Genomic DNA, 24,601 nt, shown 5'->3' with positions numbered 1-24,601 from the left:
TGACAATCTACTTGCTCAGATTGTCATTTACATCTGAGTGTTTTAAAAACATTCTTTGACCCTCCTCTCCTCATGGGTGGGGTCTATGCCCCTCTCCTTGAATCTGGGTGGGCTTATGGAGCCCAACAGAGCATAACAAAAGTGATGCTATGAGATATTGAGGCTGCCCTAAAGATCATAAGGCTTCCTCCTTATTTACTTAACACCTGCTCTTGGAAACCTGAATTGCCATATAAGAAATTCTACTACCTGAGGCCTCCATACTGGAAGTCCACATGTAATTGGTCCAGTCCTTAGTGCCAGCTGAGCAAAGCTTCCAGCCATCCCCACCAAAGAACCAGACAAAAGAATAGGGCCATCTTAGACCTTCAAGACCAAACATCTGTCAGCTGAACTAAATAACCTTAGTCACTGCCACACGGAACAGGAAAATCACCTTGCCAAGCCTTGCTTAAATGCTTTACCCACAAAATCATGAGATATAATGAAATGGTTGTTTTAAGCCACTACACTGTGAGGTCCTTTGCTATATGCAACAGATAACTGAAACAATTCTGTGGACAAAATTATCATCAGTGATATTATATTTTTTAATATATTTTTATTGATTTCAGAGAGGAAGGGAGAGGGAGAGAGAAAGAGAGAAACATCATTGATGAGAGAGAATCATTGATAATTGATCAGCTGACTCCTGCACGCCCCCTACTGGGGGTCAAGCCCGATACCCTGGCCTGTGCCCTGACTACGTACCAAACCGTGACCTCCTGGTTCAGAGGTCGACGCTCAGCACTTAGCCACACACCGGCTGGGCTTATAAATACTATACCTTAATAAAAAATACTACTTTCTTTGTAAATATGTACACTGACTAGGTGATTTTCCTGACATGCAAGAAAAGTCTAAAAGGGAATCCCAACATGCTAACTAGTATGTGGTGAGCCCACATTTCAGGAATGTATGTCTGTTGCCAATATTAGCTTTTTAATATAACATGGAAGAATAAAAAACAGCGGACTCAGAGTCTGGTTTCTGGTCCCACTTCTGCCACTCATTAGCTATGAGACTTCGGCTAAGTCATTTCTGAGGTACAGTTTTGCAATCTATAAAATGCTATAATAATTCTTGTCCTTACTATACATGATTTTGGAACATATCTAATGGAATAATAAACATGAAAATGGTTTAAAATGTAGAACATTATACAAATGCATGGCCTTACTGGCCTCTTATCATGTTAACCACTAAAAAATTGTAACAGTGGTCCATCTTGTCAAATATTATAGCTGCTTCTCTGAGCACCACTTGTCACTGCTGACCAATGTCTCCCTCATAAAACTTTTCTTACCCTTGGCTTCCTTGGCAGTCAAAGGCCAATCTTTAATTTTATTGGCATATTCGGCCTCTTCTCTCAGACCTGTTAATATTGGAGCTCATCAAGGATTGGTCTAGACCCTCTACTTTTCTTTATCTACATTCTCTTCTTTGGAGCTCTCATGGGACAATGACTTTAAATAGCAACTATATTCTGATAACTTTCAAATGTATGTTGTCTTCAATTTTGACTTCTGCACTCAATTCCAGACTTACGATCTACCTGCATAGATAACACTTCCACTTAGATCTCTAAAAATCATCTTATACGTAAGGTGGCAACAAATGACTCCCTCCTGCACCCCAAATAAACTAGTTCCAGGCTTTGCCATCTCTATAAGTGGAACATCCATTCAGGACCAATGTACATTACGGAGCAAGCTGTGCAGAATGTAACCTACACAAGCAGGAGTCTACAACAGCCATACTTTAAGTAAATCCATTGAGTTGCTCACACTAAAACCAAAGAACTCAACCTTGAGATCTCCCATAACCTGCCTGTTGATATAAGTCTCTAATTCACTGATCTATTACTTGGCTGACATCCTAGTTCAAGCTCCCATCATCTCCATCCTGAACTGCCTTCAAACTGGCTTCACAATGACATGCTTGTTACCATAAAATGTATTGATCATCTAGCGGTAAGAATGATTTTTATTGTAAAAGACATCATGTCTTTTTTCCTGCTCAAATTTCTCCAATGGCGTCCTGGTAGACTCAAACTTATAACCCTGGTTTGCAAGATCTGTAATGACCTGGCCTTGACACCTCCACAGCCTCATTCCATGGCACTCTCCCCATCAGTCATTCCACTCCAGTCATCCTGGGTACTTTCTATTCCTCAAGAGTGACACATCACCTTTTTTTCTAAAATGCAAGCTGGAGCTAGCCAGGAAAGGGGGTGGGGGGCATTATACCTTCATGTTACTGAAGTTCTTTTTGTATATATCCCGTTTCTGGAAAAGGGCAGCTGCCAGGGATGAAACCTCCAGACCCATCTGTGACATGCACTCTGTTTCTCTAAATAAGGTCAATATCTGAGGGTCAAAGTTTACAAACAATTCTCCCGTGCCTGGAGCCTTCACCAATAAAGAAGCCTCAAGTCCTATGTGAATTGCTTCAATCTGTGAGAAGAAATCAACATTATTACCATTAGAAAGTTCAATGCATACACAGAATATACAGCTCAGCCATTCCTGGGAGAGTATCATTAAGTGTTCTTCCATGGAGCTGAGCTTCTCAAATTAAAGACAATGGGCTCACTCACTCTTCTCCTAAGTTCACTTCAGAAAAGGGCCTTTAGGTCCTTGGTCATAATGTTGCACAATCAATTCAACAAAATGCATGGGTCATGATTCCCTCACACTGACATGTAAGTGGATACCGCAATTAATGGTGACTTCTCAAACGATTTAGCTCCTTGATACCTTCATTTCTACTCAGTTATTTTTTTCCCTAATAAAAGTATCATAAAAACCTACTAAACTCCATTTTCAGTTATTTAGAAAAGCAATGAAGACCACTATGGAGGCATCTTTATATTGGCTCAGATACCAAAAGGTGAACCAGGAAAATGAGAAACCATTTTTGAGGCCTGAAAAAGCTGAATTTTATCCTCCAAAATACAAAAAAACAAACACCTTTTTGCCAATCTACAAGGGCTGGTAGGGTTTGAAACGTAATTTGATTTACCTAGTATAGCCAAAGAAAACTTAAGACTTTGATTAACACTCATAGTAGTGTTCACTGACACATTAAGAAACCGAATGGAGGAAAAGAAGAAATCCTAATTAACCAAGTAAAAGAACCAACAAACAGGACTTTCTCCCTTAGGAGTTTGTAATTAAATAAAAATGAGTTTGTCACCTATGATTTTTTTTTTCAAAATGAATCATTATTTTTCTTCATGGACATATTACACTCTTTGATTACCTACCTATATTCAACCAAACCTGTCTTCTAAAATACCTGCAACTCAAATTTCTACAAAAATAAGACTGTTCAATGCTAGCAGAGGGCTTCCCGTTGATTGACGATGGAGACATCTTTGAAGAACATTAATGTACAGACTTACTTGTTGAAGCCACGCCCTGTGGTAGAGAACCTCAAACTCCAGGAGTACCTTGGCCACCCTGTTGTAGTCACGGATCACGGGTCTGGCTTCCGCCGTCCGAAGCACGCTTGGGTGCTGCTGGAAAAGCTGCATTGGTTGCTGAATCCTGTGGAAGAGCTGACGGGCCCACAGAATCTTCCCAGCGATGGGAGGCTGGTTTCGGGCCAGTGGAGGGTCACACTTCTGCTTTGTGTACAGCTTTGCAATCATATCAATGTCAGCCCCATAGTTTTTGAGGATACACCGGTATTTGTCATCAATACCAAGATTGGGTATATTCAATCTGAATTTTTAAAGTGAAACACTTGAATTACTGAGACAATATCTAGCAATCTCTTTTATTAAGACATTTTAAAACATATGCTGATGAAAGAAAATAAGATATTTGGCTAATTTTTTTAAAAAATAGTATCAATCCATCATATTGTGATAAAGTGGTTTCTGAAATACGGTGTCAATATTTAAAATATAGGAAAAAGTAGGTACATTTTTTGAATTACTTGAACATTAAGTAATATAATGATAGGCAGTTACAAGGTAGAAAATTGAACTTAGAAAATTATTCTCAATTTTTTACCTTTCAAATTTCTTTAACATACTTAGAGCTTGATTTGTGTTTTGAATCTTCTCAAATGTAACATCCATGAAGTTCTGCAACTCTTTCTAAAACAGAATAAAGTCTGATTATGAACAATGAATTCGCATTGGGGAAAGTCCTATTTAGCATCAGGATAAAAGAGCTTCCCATTCTCTACAAGCACATGTGATATAGGACAAAACAGAACAGAAAACTTCATATTCACCTGAGCCTGAAAGAAAGGTAAAATGCCCAAAAGCCAAAACACAGAGGGGCTACAGAGCCAGAGCAGTCCCAGGAGTTGACCCCATGGCAGGCTCCAGGGGTACTGGGACAGATACAGGGATGGGGTTAGACACCGAGGCTTTATCACTGTGGGCAGAGAAGTTGTGGGGTCCTAACACTCCCAACAGACCCCTGCAGAAAGCCAAGGCACTTGAAGTGCTGTCCAGCCCATGTAAGGGGGGTTAAATGACTGTCTACAAGTTGGGGAAAGCAGCAGGGGGTCTTGCCATCAGGCCAAAGCTGTGAATAGATAAAACAAGCCCTTTACTTTCTCTATAAAACAGTCCGATGATGAGTATTTTCCACTTCACAGGACATAGGTCTCTTTCATAACTGCCCACCTACCACTGCAGTACAAAGGCAGCCATAGACGACCTGTAAACAATGAGGCAGGGCCGGATTTGGCCCGTGGGCATAGTTTACAGAGCCCTGTCCTAGAGCGATTGAAATTCCATGCCAGTGCACACCTAGATGAGGGGTCTGAGTTACACTACGCATGAGATGAGAGAGGTCTAAGCCAAGAAATTAACAGAAGAGCTAGTCTGGCAAAACCACTGGGGCCCAGCAGAAGGAACACAAAGCCACTCCACAGAAACTCTCCCACAGCCCAGGCCACGAGACCCCGACAGGAAAAAAATAAATATCTCCCAAGAAGGTAAGTTCAAAAAGAATGACCTAAATATCTACTTCTTAAAGCCCTTAAATCTATTTTCCAAAATGATTTTCATTATGGGTTGTTCTGAGAACCTCACACATCTTATAGGACTGTATAATTTTGTCCAAAAAAAATAAAAATAAAAATAACTGCATCTAAAAACAAAGCACATGATTTATTCTTTTTTCTGTCTCAGATTTAGCACAGAGTTGTCATTAAAAATCTAAATTGAGCCGAAACCGGTTTGGCTCAGTGGATAGAGCGTTGGCCTGCGGACTCAAGGCTCCCAGGTTCGATTCCGGTCAAGGGCATGTACCTTGGTTGTGGGCACATCCCCAGTAGGGGATGTGCAAGAGGCAGCTGATCGATGTCTCTCTCTCATCGATGTTTCTAACTCTCTATCCCTCTCTCTTCCTCTCTGTAAAAAATCAATAAAATATATTTTTTTTAAAAAATCTAAATTGAGTTAAATAAAGGACAGAAAAATTCTTTCATTATTTTTCTATTTCATGCTTTAAGGGCAAATTCCAGTCAATTCTTTTTTCTTAATTTAAGCCTCTACAATCCTAAAGAGATCAATAATTTATGTAGTGATCAAATTGGGAAGCCAGTTGCATGTACAGTGAAAATTAGTACCAAGATGAGCTTGGTTCTATATAAGTAATTTGGCAAGATGACAAGTCAGAAATATCCAGGACCCCACTGGAAACACTTAACCCTTGAAGAGATGTTGCTATCTGGGAGCAAGCCACAGTGCTCCCTGCACCACTGAACAAAACCCCAAAGCTGAAGAATGGCTAACCCTATTATAATGTGCCTCCAATACTTCTCACTCTTCTACTGTAATTATCAAGAACAATGCAGTTGGCCTACCCAAGTAAATACTCAAGTATTTCACTACATAAAAATCTCTGAGCATAAAATATGCAGAACTGGAGCACTTGCAATGCCTCCACTCCCTCCCTCTAACTTCAGACACCAGCAAATCTTCACTGAGCCCTGTCAATGGAACCTGATTTTCCATGCTTTTCCACCCTATAACTTCACAAAGGCCTACGCTGAGCTCTCTATGAATATCTAAGACCTTGAATTAGTCTCCTGTTTTCTCTCTGAGCATTAGGTCTGTTCTGACAGTCTTTTGGAGTCCAGGCAAAGAATTCTCACACTCGTCTTCTTACATGGCCTTCCAGCTCCTACTCAGTTTTCTGTTTAACCTGTTAGTGCCAGCATGAACTCTAAATCTGGACAGGATTCCAAGCTCTGGTTGCTTTGACAGTAGAGTTCTACACACAGCTCTGATCTGAATCACTCACGTACCCAGCTCCTGTCTCCAAGACTAATCCCCTCCCCCACTCACCCCATCCAGAGTCGTGGGAGGGTTGGGGTTTTCACCCTGACTTTATAGAGAAAAGGGCTGAATTCACAAATTATTTAAAGGAGAAAGTGTAGACAGTTTAGTTAAGAGAAAGAGGGTGGAGAAAGGGACAAAGAAGTTAAACGGAAAGCAGTTGTCCAGCCACAGGGAGAAATGGACCATTACTGAGATGGAACATAAGACATTAATAGCATTGAATTTTTAAAAAGAAAAGATTAAAGAGAATAGGAACTGTCTATAACTAATGCTTAAAACCAGGCTGTAGAACAATCATAAAATTATATTCTCAGTATTATAAAAAGTAGACACAGACTTGAAAAGGTCTCCCCATCCCACTCATTTCCCTCCATTTATCTGGAAAAAAATAAACACTGTGCTAGCATCAAGCATCACCTCCTCTCTGAGCCTTCGCTCCTCCCAGACAAGCAGAAGTATGGGGCTGTTGTTTTCCTAGGCTCACATTCTGCCTTGTGGGTTATAGCAATTCTCAGATTCTATATTATGTTTTGTAGGCCTGTCCTCCCTCTAAGTTTCTTGAGGAATTCTTTGGACTTTGATCTTTGCATCCCCAAGGCCTGGTACAATATCAGAATATTATACTTCTAACATATATGTACTTGTGTTTCTATCATAACACATATCTGCCTTCTGTCTGCTGTGAGCTGTGAGAGCAAATCTACTTGACTTATTTCTATATTCATAACCCACAGCATAGAAGCCTAATACATAATTGATGTACAGTAAATGCTTGTTTAATTACAATAAACCTAGTTCTTATTAAATCATTACTCAGACTTTAATTCCACAAACATCTTTTGCTCTCCAATTATAGGTGCCACCCACCAGGCCCTGGAGACACAAATAGGAATGAACATGATTCCTGCCCTCAAGGTGTTCACCATCGACCTGTATTCCACATATAAGCTAAGGAAGTACCAGCTATCAGAAAGTGCTGGGAAACAGGTGAAAACTGACAAATGCACACTGACCATAGAGCACAGAACCAGGATCTGCCACTGTCCATCAATTTCCAACAAGAAGACATCAAGATCTGTTGTCCTTATGTCTGAATCATCCCCTAAAATTGGTCACTGCTTAAATTATTACAGGCATTATATCTTCCTATCAACTGAAATGTGTCTTACAACATAATAGTGGGGTCCCTTGGCCTGGCCTGCAGGGATCGAGCCAAAATCAGCTCTCCGACATCCCCCAAGGGGTCCTGGATTGTGAGAGGGTGGTTCTTGGGTGACACATCCCGGAATCAGGCTCCCTCCTCTCTGGTTTCGGGTGAGTCACCCGAGAACCACAGCTGCCAAGTCACCACAGCTCAGCAGCTCCTGTGTTGAGCGTCTGTCCCCTGGTGGTCAGTACGCATCATAGCTACCAGTCACCTGGTCGAACGATAGGCCAGTCGCTTAGGCTAGTATATATAAATATATATACACACACATATACACACACACACATATATATATACACACACATATATATGGTTAAAAACTTAAATCCTAGAGCAGACTGCCTGGGCTTAATCTCCACACCACCACTGGTTATCGCTGTGACTTTGGGCAAGTCACTTAACCTCAAAGAGCCTCATTTTCTCCTCTGCAAAAGGAGGACACTAAGAGCACTCACCTTATAGGATAATTAAATGAACTAACACCTATAAAGTGCTTAGAACAGTACCTGCATATAGAATTAGCCAGTTGTATTATGATTCTTTCTACCACTGAACCCACCCTCCCAAAATGCCTGAGTTCTTTTTTCCTTAAAGTGTACCAACGTTTTTCTTTTCTACAAAAGAAGTAACAGATGGCCATTTTCCTTTTATAATCAGAATAGTGCAAAATTTTGCCTCACTGGGATGAAAAAAAAAGTCTTGAGATTAATTATGATAGACATCTATTGGGTTGTCTCCTCACCTTACCCTCCTCTGATAGCAAATATTCCCAAAGACCACAGGGGGGTGTTGTCCCTCCTGCTTTACCTCATGGATCGGGGCTAGAACTGGCCAACCCAACATTCTCCTTTGGAATTTGGAGCGGGGGCTGGACCTGTGATATGTTCTCAGAAGCTGATGGCAGCCATACACTGTTCATGCAGACTGACAGTCAAGATGGCTGGTCTGTAGTGAGGGCAGGGGGAGGGGAGGGAGGGGAATGACTGAGAGAAGGAAGAGAGAAAGGGGTCCAGATGTTGAGTCAGTCCTATTTCTAAGGCCAGCAGCCACCTTGCCTTTGGGATCTGCCAAACATCACTGACCATTTGCTTAAATGACCTCTGGTCATAATCACTGCTATAAAATAAACAAATGGAGATAAATTTCTATATTCTAATAACCCTACCTTTCAACAGAAGATGAAAGTTAACAGCCTAAGAAGTAAGATGGAAGATATGTAGACATCTATGATTGCAGATCATTATCCAAAGTTATACTTATGACCCTTTAATCTACGAAAAAGAGCCTTCAGTTATTCATCTGAAATCACAAAACACAGGCTGAGGTTGCTGCCGGTCACCTCCGTGATGAAGACGCCTTGCCCTGCTGATGGTCATGATTAGCAGCATTACACAGAACAGAGAAAGAAAACAAACATGCCTGTAACAGGTATTTTATTACACAACCTACATGAAGGTCATCAGTCTGCTTGCAAAACTCTTCATAATCCTGGTCAAAATCCATTTTCCGCTGGTCTAAGAAATTATATTCCTTTTTCTTTATGGTGGCAACAATACCCTGCAATGTTATAAAAGAAATAAAGCCATTTCAATATTCTAGCATTACATAATTAAATATACCCTTTAAATGAAGAACCTGAACAATCATTACCAAAAAGGCAACTTAAAAGGAGCTTATTTCTTTAGTTACATTGCTTAACGCTTATTACAGCAGTATAATGTTGCCTACTGCAGTCGAAGAAATCATTTGGAAAGCATTTTCATGAGGTTTAATATCTTTCTGAAGAAAAATGTAAAATAAAGACTACATCTGAAAAGTAGGAGAGGTGTTTTCTCTAAAAATGTCTTATTAATCACATCTGAAATAATAAAAAACAAGCCCAGAGAAGTTACTAAAATATTTTTCATTGAAGTTTGACTTCTCAGAAAATAAATAAGACTTTAACAGAACACAAACTCAGAAAGGAAACAGTTATAATATCCACAGATGATATACTATCTTCGAAACCTCAAATGGCTTAAATAAAACGTCAAACCTCAATCTACCATTTAAAGACTCTCTAGAATTAATTGGCTTTCTCTGCCCTGCAAAGCTGCAGTCTATGACTACAAGAGGACAAATTAGGCAATTCATCTCCTTGAAACACTATTATCCAAAGTTTTGTTTGCTCTGAATAATGAGCTATAAAGCTCTGTGATCATTCTTAACCAGGTCCTAAGCCATTCGCAAACTCGGGAGCCCACGCTGTTGACACAGGCATATAATTTTTATGAAGAATGTTGGGCCTCCTTCTGCAGTCTCCTCTTCAAAGTCATTTCCATTTATATATCAATTCAAATATCTTAATAGACAAAAGTGTATGAACTGCATAACTCTGTGAATCAAGTTTGCTAGTTAAAACAACCTACTCTTTCATGCTGCATAGCCACAAAATTAGCTCTATTTACTAGTAGAAATTGTATATGTTATAATGTTACCCACTGTGTTATATAAAGAGTGTAAAAAAAGCATGGAAAAGCTACATCTCTACGTTTAAATATGGTAATTAAAATGACTTGGAGTTCTTAGAAAATTCTGCTCAATGATTGGATTTAATGGTCACTTAACAGTATTAAGTAAATAAACCAATTAATTGTGACCTTTAAACCAACTAATCGCACTCAATCTACTTAGAGTCCTAATTGAAAAATAAATAAACGGATATATTATTCCCTCTTTATCTTGCAAAACTTTCAAAGTGCAGATTTTAAGTCCTTTATTTGAGAGATTTTAAGTAATATTTCTATTTTTTAATTGAACTTATTGGGGTGACAGTGGTTACTAAGATGATATAGGTTTCAAATGTACATTTCCATGATACATGATCAGTATATTGCATTGTGTGCTCACCACCCAAAGTCACATCACCCTCCATCACCATATATTTGGCCACCTTTACCCTTTACTACCCTGCCCCAACCCCCTTCGCTCTGATAAGCACTGTTACCTGTGTCTATGAGTTTGGTTTGTTTTCTTATTTGTTCATTTGCTACTTTCCATTTTATATGCCACATATGAGTGAAATCATACGTTTACTGCACACCTACTATATGCCAGTTAACGCTGAAGACACAGGAATGAACAAGACAAACAAATGTCCCCACCCTAGGGGAACTTACAACCTGGGTGGGAGAGAGATGGCCAGAATCCATGTAAGTCACAAACAAATGAACCCAGTAATTTTACACAGTGAGAAATGAGAAATGTGACAGAGTGTTTGAGGTAAACCAGAAGTCAAGGTAAATAATTTAGAGAGGGTCCTGAAATCAAGATCTGGAGGCTGAGGAGGAAATAACTGTGTTTTCCAGAAAAAAAGCACTGTAAGCCTAAAAGGGCTCTGAACTGCATCTGAAGATCATAGAATGAGGAGAAGAGGAGCAGGCTGGGGTGGGGGGGGGGGGTGGAGGAGGGGGCGAGGGGGGGGGGGGAAGGCAGGTCCTCGATAGCCAGGTGAGGAGTCCTAGATTCATTCCCATGGGTGCCATTTTGAGCTTCTAATACTGGTACTAAAACACAAAAATCTCACTTTACGCTTTCCTGCACCATCTACATTTTATCTCACTACCCCCTGGCTCATCCATTTTAATTAGTATTTCACTTTAGATTTCCAAAGCAATTTCTTTTCCCAGTATTTTTATCAGGTTAGAACCATCTTTATCTACTCTCAGACATATAGTTCAACTTCTCACTCAAGGATAAACTTTAAAATATGTTCCACAGTTATTTTTTTCATTAAGAATAGAGTCCAAATTGAGAAATAAATGAATATATTCCCTCTTTGTCTTGCAAAACTGTCACTTTCAAAGTACAGATTTTCTATCTTGCAAATTTCACAGGATTCACCTAAAATATTTCCTGCTACATAAGAAAGATCTTTTTTTTCTCTCCCATAATCTGGTATACTTAGGAAATAAAAGACTACTTATGTTGGCTTAAACTGTTTAAGTACAAAAAAAAAACTGGCAATAAATTATATGATCCTTTTGGCCTGGGTGAGTAGCTCAGTTGGCTGGAGCATTGTACTGTACACCAAAATGGTTGCGAGTTCAATCCCCAGTCAGGGCACAAACAGAAGGCAACTGATGGATGTTTCTCTCTCATGCTGATATTTCTCTCTTTCTCTTTTTCTCTCTTTCATCCTTCCTCTCTCTCTAAAATAAATAAAAAACAAAGCCTCAGATGAAGATTTAACAATTTTTTTTAATTATATGAGACTGTGTGCGTGTGTGTGTGTGTGTGTGTGTGTGTGTGTGTGTGTGTGGTGTTGTTGTTGTTGTTGTTGTTAATCCTCACCCAAGATATTTTTCCCATTGATTTTTAGAGAGAGTGGAAGGGAGGAGGAGAGACAGAGAGAAACATCAATGTGAGAAAGGCACATCAATTGGTTGCCTGCCACACACACCCCAACCAGTACCAGGGACTGAGTTTGCAACCGAGGTACGTGCCTTGGAATGGAATCCTCAACCCTTCAGTCTGTGGGCCACACTCTAATCACTGAGACAAACCAGCTAGGGCTATATGAGCCTTTTGAAATTCAAGTACAAACATTTTAAATTTCAACATCACAGTTCTCAAACAAGAAACGATTGTCTACATTCATGACTACTGTGCCCACTTTAAAAACTAAGATTAGTCACATACATAGCCTTACAATATAAAGCAGTTAAAAGTAAAATTAACTAGGAATGGTAACGCTACAATAAAATGCGATCCCTTTAATTTTTAACAGGTGTCCAAATAAATTGCTTACAAGCAGAGATAATCGCATGACTCCCAGAACTCAGTATGAACAAGTGCCTGACACATAGTACTGGCTTCATTAAATATTTCTTGCATGAAAAAATGAAGTGATAAGTTATATTTAAACACTTTTCTTGTGCTACTAATGAAAATGCTTTTACTAATGATGATTAATTTTAGACTATTGGGAAGTCATTATCATAACCACACACCTGAAAAGAACATATTAGCACCATTACACAATTCTCAAATAAATGTGATTTCTTTATTGTTTAAGGGCTATGAGCTTATATTTCACATTATGAACTATTTGAATCATTTTAAATAGTTATTTGCATAAAATACCAAAGTTTTTGTTATGGATAAGAGCTGCAACTTTAGTTGTAAAACAATACCTGGTATTTAGTGACCATGTCTTCCAGCCCTTCAATTTTCGAATCTTGCAGGACCGAGTATGTCTTAAAGGCTGTAAAGATGTCTAATATCTTAGCAAGACGTCGGTAGAAAGTTTCAAATTTTCCAAAAATATACATCTCGCTGAATTCAAATTGTTTTTCATTTGGATCTTGTTTAAGCTTTTGTTTTGTCTTGTGAAAACAGAGCTGGTATTCCTTAAAATCAAAAGGCAAAATATAAGAAAGGGGAAAACAACAAAGATATCAACCTGTTCTCTTCATGGCGAAGTTAGGATGGGACTGCAAGTCCTTCCAGTTTCAAGGCTTTTCATTTACTCACCCATCAGCCTGGAATAGCATCTTCTCCCATCCTCCAGTCTAGCGAACTCCTAATTATCCATAACGCAGCTCAGAGGAGCAGCCTTTTCACCCTGGTCCCACCATGTGAGCAATAGCCTCGCTCTGTGTCTATCTCCCCATCAGTCTATCAGAAGCTTAAGAAAACCTTAGTCATCTTAGTCATCTTTGTATCTTCAGTATTTAGTGTGGTGCTGGGACACAGGAGGCCCCAAAGAGGGTAGAATAAGTACCTAAATTGGGAAGGTTTATTAACATGCAGCTTTATTAATAGTGAAGAATTACTGTTCTCTTTAGCAACCAAGACTATAATAATTGCTAAATAATTTAAGATGCATCACCAAACACAACATAAAAATAATGAAACGTTACCTAAATATATTATTAGGCTGACCATTACCTGCTTAAGTTTAATTGCAGATAATATTTTTTCCACAACAACATCCTGTGGCTGGCTCCACACAGAAGCGGTTCCATTGTTGGTAATATAAGCTTTACATGCAGATATCATCTGATTGGTCACCTGGAATTTTCCAATAAAATGATATTATGTACATAAGACAGCCATCAATTATAAATTGGACTACAGGGTCAACTCTTGTTCCTCTCAGGACATACAATCTGTGGACTTGAGCTTTGGATTTATTTGTTTCCATAGCAACTATCATCAAGCACTAGTCCTTTTTATTCAGCTTTATTGAGGCACAACGGATAAATAAAAATTGTGTATATTTAAGGTGTACAATGTGATGATTTGATATACACAGTGAAAAAGATTACCACAATTAAGTTAATTAACACCTCCATCACCTCACACAGTTATCATTTTTCATGTATGTGCTGGTAGCACTTAAGATCTGCTCTCTTTAACAAAGGATGTGAAGGACCTATACACTGAAAACCTCAAGACATTATTAGAAGAAATGGAAGAAGACACAAAGAAATGGAAAGACATTAAATATGGATGGACTAGAAGAATCAACATAGGTAAAATGACCATATTACCCAAAGCAATATACAGGTTTGATGTAATCCCCATCAAAATCTCAATGGCATTTAAAAAATATATTTTTATTCATTTCAGAGAGGAAAGGAGAGGGAGAGAGAGATAGAAACATCTTGAGAGAGAATCATTGATAGGCTGCCTCCTGCACATCCCCTGCTGGGCTGGGCCTCGATCCCCAGTAGGGGGCATACAGGAGACAGCCCATCTATGATTCTTTCTCATTACTGATGTTTCCATGTCTCTCTCTCCCCTCTTCTCTCTGAAATAAATTTAACTTTATTCTAAATATATTATGTATCATGCTTAACAAAATAAGTCTGATGGAAAAAGTCAAGAACTATATGATTTCACTCGTATGTGGACTATAAAACTAAAAGCAACAAATAAACAAACAAGACAAACAAAAACTCATAGACACAGATCACAGTATGGTGGTTACCAGAGGGAAAGGGGGAGAGAGGTAGTAAAGGGTTAAGGGGTCAAATATATGATGAGAGAAAAAGATCTGGCTTTGGGTGCTAAACACACAATGCAATATTGATGATGTATCATAGAACTGTACACTTGAAATCTATAATTGTATTAACCAATGTTACCCCAATAAATTTAATTTTTTAAATAAAAATGATATGCTCTCTTAGCAAATGTCAAGTGCACAACACAGTATTGCTAACCTATAGTCACCATGCTGTACATTAGACTCCCAGAAATTATTCATCTGATATCATTGAAAGTTTATACATTTTTACCATCTCCCCGTTTCCGCCACACACACACACACAACCCCCCCCCCCCAGTCCCTGGCAACCACCACTTTCCTCTCTGCTTCTATTTGTTCGACATTTTTAGATTCCACACATATATTGTCTAAAACATTTGTGAAACCACAGAGTTGGAAGGACCATGGACAATCCACAATTCAAGCCCCTAAAAATGACTCACTTTCCAACCTAAACACTGCTAAGAGTTTCCCTGGTCTCCTTAAATAGCTTGCTCTACCACCTAACTCAGTTTCTCAGTGCCATGTGGACTGTCCACCTGATCATCTCATGCCACTAGATCTGTAGCAGACATGTGTATAGGAGAAGGCAACAGAAAGAGTAAAGCTAATGTAGGTAACTACTAACATTTTATCCATCCGTCCAAACTTTAAAAAGACTTCAGACTTTTCTCAGTGATTTTTTATAAACTAAAAGGAAAACTGGATGATTACTGTATGCATGAATGATATGATGGCTGGGATTTAGTGCAAAGGTCGGGGGTATAAGAGAAAGAAGGATGGCCATGTGTTAATAGTCATTGAATCTCGTAATACGTACAGGGTGTTCAGTATACAATTCTCTTTCCTTTTGTATCAAATTTCCCATAATGAAAGGATTTAGAAATTTAGATAAAAGGTGGTTTTACAATTTTATTCAACAAGGCCTGCAAATAATATGCAACTCAATTTGTGTTGTTACTAAAGGAACAACACAAGTTGACTTTGGAGTCTTCTGCCCAGGGACTAGCCCCCGTGACCCCCACATGTAGTTTTAAAGTGTGGTCAGGAGTTGCTGCCTTGCTACTTGATGTGAAAGCAGAAGAGTTTTTCGCTGAGCACACAAGGCTGATGGCCCTATTCCCAGGAAGAAGCATGACTCCTGCAGCATTAGTATTCACAGCACAGGTCACGATGGAAATTCCTCTATTTTAATACAACATTTAAAATTGTGCCTTGGCAATGAAAAAGTCATCTATTTCTCAAGAGACCATTCATAGTGGGAAAAGCAACAGCGCTCACCGTAAACACTTAGGAGTTAGGACATAAGGTTTAAACATCGTTACGGTTTTTTGGCAGAATCATTATAATTGCTTTATGGATTACTGGAACATTGCAAGTGGCTTTTATTATTGAGATTACTATCCTAATAACACCAAGTAAACAACTGTGGCATCAAATAAATTCGGTACAGTAGCTTATAAATATGAAACAGGAGATAGTCCGTTTTTTCTTAATTAAAATTTACCCATGGGAATAAATAATGTGCTCAATAACATAGGTAAGAAGTTCCAAAAAGAATCTTTTTTTTCATTTTTATTATATAAATAACACAGTATTTATTATAACAATTACTTTGAGAAATCATGCTTCCTAACTTGGCCAGAATCAGCCTCTCACATAAACTTAATTCTAGCTCGATTGAGGGATTAAGCTTTTTTTTTTAAATTGTAGTATATAGAGACACTGGGTTGTATTAATACGGTCATTTTTAATTACCAAAATATTGACCATTGGCAAAGAAATAGCAGCGACCGCACTGCGGACTTTATGCTATACACTTACCTTTACAAACAGAGACGTAATCTTCTCAGAGGTGTTATAATAATGAGAGATACTATAGATCATCTTAATTGCATTTATAAGTGTAGGAATAGCATCAATCATGGATATCTGGAAGACACCACAAAAGTTTTCTGGGAAACAAATATCAAATTCAGCAAAATTCTAATAGCCTAATCATGCCATCTAAGTAACTTTTACTTAAAATTTTAAAATATTATCTAACGCTTTCCATAAATACATATAAAGATCATTTTATTATTTAGTCATATTCAGTTAATCAAATTTTATTTCAATGCAAGAAACATTAACTTTCTTTTCATGACAAGGAGGTTGTGTTAATTGACAATCAAGTTTGTAATCAATAAAAGCAGGTACTTCCTAAAGTTCTAAGTTCAAAAAAAACACCTGCTCGATGACTCTTCCCACAGTAACGTAGCCCAAAATGTCAACAGCAATATTTAATGGAAAATGCAATATGCAAGAAATGTTTTTTAAATATCACAAATACATCTTTGATAGATGGAAGGATGGATAGGCAGACGTAGATATATAGATATAGATATAGATATAGATAGATATAGATATAGATATAGATATAGATATAGATATAGATATAGATATACATGTGTATATATACATATCATTTTCTTAAAAATAAAAATAGATTTCTAAGACTTTTCCAACAAACTGTAATATCCACAAACCAAAACTCTACACTCAATTCAGCTGTTATAAAAGGGCCATCAGGAGACTGAGAGAGTAAAAATAATTAACTCACAGGGTCATTGCTGTACAAGGGGTCACAGCATTTTTCAAGTGTGTACAAATATCTGACATTGTCCTTTGCCTCGTTAGCTGCATCGGTGATTCGAATATCCATCTCCCGCCAAGTCTAAGCACAGTACAGGAAAGCAATTTTAATGCAATTATTAATAGAGAAGCTTCCAATATAATAGCTGCTAAGAGTCACCACAGGTCCCTTGGTTCTGACTTTCACTTTGTCCTGTGCATCTTACATAAAACTGAACCCAGAGGGGTGAAGGACATTGTCACACTGAAGAGTAATTTTAATTTTTTTACTAGGCCTTCTCTTATAAAACCTATTAAATAACTAGGACAGAGCATCAAGAGGGAAGCAATTATTTATTAACTGCCAACCACATACCAGGACTGTGCTATGACCTAGGAATATCAAAATGGACAGATATCTAAAAGTAGGAGAAGTAAAAGGAAATTATTTAGCTCCAGCCAACATGTTCAATTGACTTCATTGAAGTCCTACTGATATTTCTGAACTATAGCACAATGAAATGGTTGCATTCTTTGAACAATGACATAAGGTAAATCTAAAGCAGTTATTGAAATAAATTTTTATTATTTAAATTCTTTTCATAGATTGAAACATCCATGCAAATGGCTAATAAACTGTCTTTATGGCAGCAATGCCCGGTGTGGTAGGCACCTCTGTGATGGTCCCCAGTGACCACTGACTCCGGGTATTCATGTCCTTGTGTCATCCCCACCCCTTGATTGCGGGCTGAATCTAGCATTGCTTCTAACAAATAGGGTGTGACAAAGTGATGGGATGTCATTTCTGGAATTAGTTTACCGAAAGATTGTGGCTTCCATGCGGGGTGCTCTCTTGCACTCTGCACATACTCCCTTCAATGGAAGCCAGCTGCCAGGTTGTGAGGGGCCCAATAAGTGGTAAAGAACTAAAAGAAGCCTCCAGACAACAGCCAGCAAGGAACTGAATCCTGCAACAACCACATGAGTGACTTGGAATCATATCCTCCCCAGTCGAGCCTGCTGATGAGCCAACACACCTACTGCAACCTCATAAGAGATCCTGAGTCAGAGGCACCCAGCTAACCTGCACCCAAATTCCTGACCCACAGACTGTGGGACACTAAATGTTTGCTTTAAGTTTCTGAGTTTGAGGGTAAATTGTAACACAGCAATATAAAACTAATATACCAGAACTAAAAATATACATATATAAAGTTTTCATTATTACTACTCCTAGTTGGTCTGAATTCATACTGTATATATAATCATGTTATGATGTGGCATCTTAATTACATGCCATGTCCTCTAATGATACATATGCATACAGGTATATCAGCCAACAAATATCTTTAATTCAAAAGCTATTTCCATGGTATCAAAAATTATAGAAGGGCAATATCCAATCTTCACTTTTTTTCATGGGGGTATAATAACATGTTTCTGTTCCTGATTACTCTGTGACCTGAAATACCCTAGAACATGAAATTCCCACTTCATACAGCAAAAAGTGGCTGACAACCTTCAGAAGTTTCGACTTGGCAGCAGCAAGCACTGCCAACACAGCCTTCACATCTGGGCTTTTCAACTGATCCAAAAGGTAGTTAAACTTGGACAGTCTCTTTTTCCAGTGCTCCAACTCTGCTCGGGGCCCAAGGTCATCCGCTTCCTTCCGCAGCTGATTGTTTTCCGCGAGGACCTGTGAATGCACAGGACAAACGTGAACCACTGAGCAGAGCTGGAGGTATGAATGCTATAGATAAGCAAAAAAATAAGGAAATAAGTGATGCTATCTGAACATGCTCCATGCTTATTCATTTGCATGTTTTGAATTATAGTCTTTTACTAACTTGACACGTATCCATTTTTACAACCTCCACAAAAACTTAGTTGACTTGTTCTAACTGAAAACTACTCACTTAAGGAGTTATGATAAGCTTTCGGAGGACCTGACCTCAGCACATTTCCTTGGTTATACTCACTTACTATGTATAACCTCAAAGCAATATAACCTTAGAAAGTCCCCAAGCATATGTTGGTTAATTCCAATTGTGTTTACTTTTTGATGCAAAGTCCACCTCCACTTAGGACTTTTCAGAAAATATTTTTTAAGGTTAAGTCTCAAGATCTCTCTTTGGAGGACACACTAAATTAGAAAACTCTGAATTTCTACAGATGTTCTCATCAAAGTAAATTATGCCTTGAGGGGAAAATAGCAAAGTGCTGTCTTCTAGTTATGTAAGCATACAGAGTCATTAACTTTCATCTCTTAGAATTCTTACTATCTCTTCCTAACTAATGACTCTAAATTAACACCAAGGGAACCTCTCACCTTTTCAGGCACTCATGGTAAAATCCTTAGGCAAATGCGAATAGCAAATGATATACCTTCTTCCACTGGCCAATTCAGTAGCATGGCAACTGAGATTTGGTTTCTGGAAATTACCTGTTCTGTTTGTTTGATCCATACTTTCATACAACCTTCTATTTTTTCCAAAGTCTCGGGGTTATTAGCTAGAGTCACGTAGTCTATCGGTTCCTTCAGGGTTTTCAGTTCAAATATGTCACACTTTTGAAGGTTCACCTAATTAAAATGCAAATTAGATAATAAGGTGGTGCTTTTTAAACACACACACACACACACACACACACACACACACACACACACACTGGTTGACCCCTTGGCTTAGAATTATCTTAAGGGGCCCCACCAGTCTAAACCAACTCTGCTCTCTAACGAAATATCCTGAAACAGTGAGGCATCCAATGCCCAATAACCCCACACACTGAGCACACCCCTTGAGAAGATGGGTTCTGAGGTCAAATTCTGGGTAAAAAAGAAAGACTGAACTAGAGAGGAAGATCCTCATAACATCACAAAATTTGGGAATTAATAGGGGACTTGAAAATTAATGTTAACTCATGAAACCAAAGAAAGTAGGGGAACTTCAAGAAAATTGACTGGTGGAGAGGAGTAATTTCTCATCTATCACATTCTTTTTTGGAAAGTAGCCAGAGGGACATGTTCTCTTGTCCTGGCTCAATAGCATCTTTATAGTTAGCAAGTTCACTGACAACACAAAGACTTATTTTAGGAGGAGGAAGGAGGAAGAGGGGAGTAAAGGATGTGTTGGATTTTGACGCGACAAAGAAACCTAGTGTGTTTTTAAACACACATCATACAAAACGGACTTCAATATTTACGGAAGACATTTTCCTTCTGGTACTGTCCACCTGGCTGGCGCTGTGCATCTCTAAATTCAGATCTCAGGTCCAACCCCATTCACCAGCAACAGACCTAATATGTTCCTCTCAATTGGTTCAGAGCCAGCAGGATAGGATGTGGCTATTTGCCATGCCAAATGCCAACATGGCCAAGGAGCCATGTCCTGAAGCCCAGGCCCCAGGGGCTTCCTGCTGAAGCAAGGTGAAACTAAAGAGCCCACTAGGAGGTGCGGAAGGTAGAAGGTCCAGGCTGGGGAGTGCTAGGCAGAAGGAGGGGCCTGCAGGGTGAGGGGCCTGCCAGGGTGAGGCCATGCCTCTGCCACAGGGGGACACTGCAGCATCTGGCTGGTTTCCTGTTTCCTTCACGTGGCTTCCTGATAAAGCCCTGCCGGCTCTGACCTCTAACAGCGCCCAGTCCCGGCCCTAAGCCCACTACTGCTCAGAAGCACTGTTAGCCCCGCCCACACGGGGCTCAGAGGCACCACTTGTGGTCCCTGAAGCTGGCCTCCTTGGTAGTTGCTTTCCATACTGCTACCTCTGACAGAGCTCTGAACCCCCCAGAGCCACATGCCTCCACTCCCCTGGGCCTTTGCTCAGCTGCCCCAGCCCGGAAGGACTTCCCAGCACACCTCAGCCCCCTGCCTTTTCCCACTCTGCACTTTCCACCCGCCACACGGAGAGGACTCCTTGGTCTTCCAGGGGAGGGCTCTGGGCCTCGTGGAGTGGCACTGCCTCCCTCCTGCGTCAGGATCCAGCCCACTTTTGTAAATACCTCTGCCACAAAATGAAGCGTATCTGATGAAAGCATGGCTTTTTTTTACATAGAATAACAATTTAATTTGGTTCAACTTGCCTTTCACTATGGCCTGAATCCTAGCTGCTAATATAACCATTATGTGAGCTGGAATCATCATGTCCCAGTCTGGGTGAAGGTCACTCAAGTCACCTATGCCACATCCTTTAGGAAGCCCAGCACCTCCTTCTCTCCTTCCCAACATCCCAATAGGTCTCAGTGTTCCTTTGAGAGGAGTCAGTGCTATATTGTCATTGGTGTCATGGGCTCCATTCTTCTACCTCACACCCCTGCCTGGGGTGGGCTGTCATCTACCCCAGAAATCACTAACAAAGGCTTACGGAGATGGGACAAATTTTATAGAAGCTAAAGCTCACATTTGCCACACTTATTATTAAAGGCACTTTGGTCACTGGCTGAACCAAAGGGCCTGACCCACTCTCTCCTCTCCAGATGAGTTAATTCCTCTCTCCTCTCCCCTCTCCAGGATTTCCTTCATTCCTACCCACCACCACCAACAACCACCACACACACACACACACACACACACACACACACACACACACACACTACACACATACACACACACTCTAGGTCCAAGTTCCTTCCTTCTGGGATGCAGAGCAATGCCACAAGCATTTCATACTCTGCAGCCACACATCTGACATGACTGAGTCTTCCATCAGAGTCACCATTTCTATGGAACCTCTGATGCATTAATCACTCCTAACTAAGAAATTTAAATCTAGTCACCACCACATCTTGAGGGGGCAATAAAAAATGCCCATGAGCCTTAGCTGGTTTGGCTCAGCAGATAGAGCATCGGCCTGCAAACCAAAGGGTCCCAGGTCTGATTCCGGTCAGGAACACATACCTTGATTGCAAGCTCCTCCCCAATCAGGGCCCTGGTCAGGGCTCATGCAGGAGGCAACCAATCAATGTGTTTCACATTGATGTTTCTCTCTCTGTCTTTCCCTCTCTCTTCCACTCTCCCTAAAATTCAATGAAAAAATATCCTCAGATGAGGATTAACAAAACAAAAAATGCCCATGAAATTTTTTCAAGATTTGCAAGATAGTGGGATTAAGACTATTTAAGGGAAGTATTACATACTTCTTAGTTGATTTGTTCACCCTTGACCATTTTTGAAGGAGTAACTTCTTCGTGCTTACCTTCTCCTTCAAACTCTCCTGCGCGCCCGACAGGACGCTCACAAAGCCTTCCAGAGAGCTCAGGAACTCCTGCCGAATAGCGGGTGCTTCCTGAAGCCCCTCGAGCTCACCCCAGGCCTGGCCCCTGGCCCTGAGCGTGGGAATGAAGATGTCCGACAGCAAACGACGCATGCTATTGAGCAGGCCTCCATCTGCAGCATCCAACATGTTAAAGCTCACCTCCTGGAAAGCAAATGGGGCCCTTTACTGTAAAAATCACCTTCAGTCGCAACATAGCTACTAAGTCTTCTGTGAATGTTGCCCATTAACCAACCATTTTGTGGAAGTGAATAAAGACCACCCGAGAAAAGCACAGGCTAGTAATTCGGAGCTTGCTGTATTAAGGGAGTTCGCCACCATCACCTACCTACACACAGCCTCATAGGCAGGCAGGGGAGTGGGAGAGCCTTCTCGTGGGGTGTCCTGATTGGGGGGTGCTGACCTGGGGAAGCTAGAGGAGGGCTAACTAGAAGCAAGGTAACCTATGTGGTTGGTCAGGGGAGCACATTTGGCTTTTCCTAGTTGGCCCCAGAGAAGGCCGTTGGAAGTATGGACAAAAATCCAGTAGACTGGCACTCAAGAATAAAATCCTGGCCATTCTGACCAGCTGTGACAGCAATTACTGTCTAGCTTCCTAGTTGGCTTTCTTGAGAGTCTGACAAGCAGGCTGGCTACCTGGGGTTTTGTGTTTTGTCTTTTGTAGACAGAGGGTTGCTTTCCTGGGCAGGTTGCTCCAGGTTGGAGGTCAAAGTTTTATTGTTATAGATGGTCTGGCCATTGTCTGTTTTTCTATTCAGTATCTCCATCCAGTAAATTATTATTTTTCACACCCTGGTTAAGACATAAGCTTTATACTATTCTAAAATGCAATCATCACAATAAAAATTAAACAAATAGAGCATAAGATGTTTAGCAGTTTATCTACACCAAGCAGATAATGCACCTATTAAGGGCAAGGGAGACATGTACAGATGAACTTTATTCTGCACAGAAAAGAATAAAGTTATATGTGTTCACTTTAAAAAGTCTGATTTTAAATGTATGGAATTTCTTATAAAGTAAATTATATATGAGGAATTCTTTTTAAAAGGAAAGACCATACTGTCACACACACACACACACACACACACACACACACACACAATATATAACATCAGTTTCTGTTAATAAATTGAGTATTTAGTCCTCTTCCCTAACAGATTTAAAGAAAATGTCCTCTTAATTGCTTGCTTTAAGTGCTTGTAAAAATACTTCTCTGAAAGGAGTTTTAGATATTTAGTGAATATTTAATAAGCAATGGCTGCCTCCCGCAGAACGTGAGTGGTTTTTGGTAAGGGGGTGGAGGGCTGCTCTTGCCCCTTACCCGGTGGATGTTCTCGGGGGTGATGGCTCTGGAAGGGTCGGGCCGGATGAAGAACACACATACTCCAGTAAGAGCAACATCTTTTCCCTCCGTCACGAACACTTTAGGTTTTTTAGTCTTTGCAGAAATAGGATTTACTCCTCCTGAAGAGCTTTGTTGTCCTACAAATGCACAAGAATGTTAGGTTCACAACTGCTATTGCAGTCCACGTGGTCGCCGGATAGAGCTTCCTAGTTAAAATAAGTCATGTTGGCTCATCCATGTGCCCTAGAAGGTCCAACTCTTGGACAATCTCCGGCCTGAACCCTAAAGGGATCTAAAAGGATCTGCTCAATTCCATATCATAGCTTCATTTCAAAATCGCTACTCCAGGAAAAAGCAGGAAGGAGAGGAGCCGGAATAAGAAAGATTGGTGCAGAGCAGGTCCTTGCTGAAGCTCTAAAAGTCATCTCGGTCACGGTGGGCCTTCCCGGGGCAGTGGAAGCAGGTGAGGGAGGGGAGAGCATGGATTGGCATATGCTATGTGTCAGGCCCTCTGATTGGAACATTGTCTACATTGTTAAACCTCTCTATAACCCTGAAGGCAGGTGCAGAGCCAAGATTTAAAAAAAAACAAAAAACAGCTTTAATTGCAACACTCCAGACCTCCACCTCCCCCTGCTGCCCCTCCTCTGTCAGGGTTGGCTCTTCACAGCAATGCTAGGGTCAGGATTGTGTAGAGTCAGAAGAGCATCTCGGGGAATGGTGTGACCTCTAGAGTCACACCCCCAGAGCTTCAATCTCAGGCTGCCCTGCTTAGTCATG

At 40.1% G+C, this 24,601-nt stretch overlaps 1 protein-coding gene across 1 annotated transcript in view; it reads right to left on the bottom strand.

Annotated features, from left to right (window-relative positions):
• The window catches only part of DNAH5 (dynein axonemal heavy chain 5), a 196,369-nt gene that overhangs the window by 155,833 nt on the left and 15,935 nt on the right, over positions 1–24,601 (bottom strand). Inside the window, exons 4-15 of the mRNA XM_054714356.1 lie at positions 23,798–23,958; positions 22,396–22,617; positions 19,652–19,789; positions 18,728–18,904; positions 17,198–17,311; positions 16,420–16,527; positions 13,491–13,613; positions 12,734–12,949; positions 9,009–9,116; positions 4,062–4,147; positions 3,446–3,767; positions 2,289–2,495 (exon numbers count right to left, since the gene is read on the bottom strand). Of these exons, the coding sequence (XP_054570331.1) occupies positions 2,289–2,495; positions 3,446–3,767; positions 4,062–4,147; positions 9,009–9,116; positions 12,734–12,949; positions 13,491–13,613; positions 16,420–16,527; positions 17,198–17,311; positions 18,728–18,904; positions 19,652–19,789; positions 22,396–22,617; positions 23,798–23,958 (1,982 nt within the window). The remainder of the gene's footprint in view (positions 1–2,288; positions 2,496–3,445; positions 3,768–4,061; positions 4,148–9,008; positions 9,117–12,733; positions 12,950–13,490; positions 13,614–16,419; positions 16,528–17,197; positions 17,312–18,727; positions 18,905–19,651; positions 19,790–22,395; positions 22,618–23,797; positions 23,959–24,601) is intronic.

The sequence above is a fragment of the Eptesicus fuscus genome, chromosome 4 (assembly GCF_027574615.1).
Source record: "Eptesicus fuscus isolate TK198812 chromosome 4, DD_ASM_mEF_20220401, whole genome shotgun sequence".
Lineage (NCBI taxonomy): Eukaryota > Metazoa > Chordata > Mammalia > Chiroptera > Vespertilionidae > Eptesicus > Eptesicus fuscus.
Note: the sequence above shows the minus strand (reverse complement) of the source record. Positions and strands in the feature narration are given on the sequence as shown.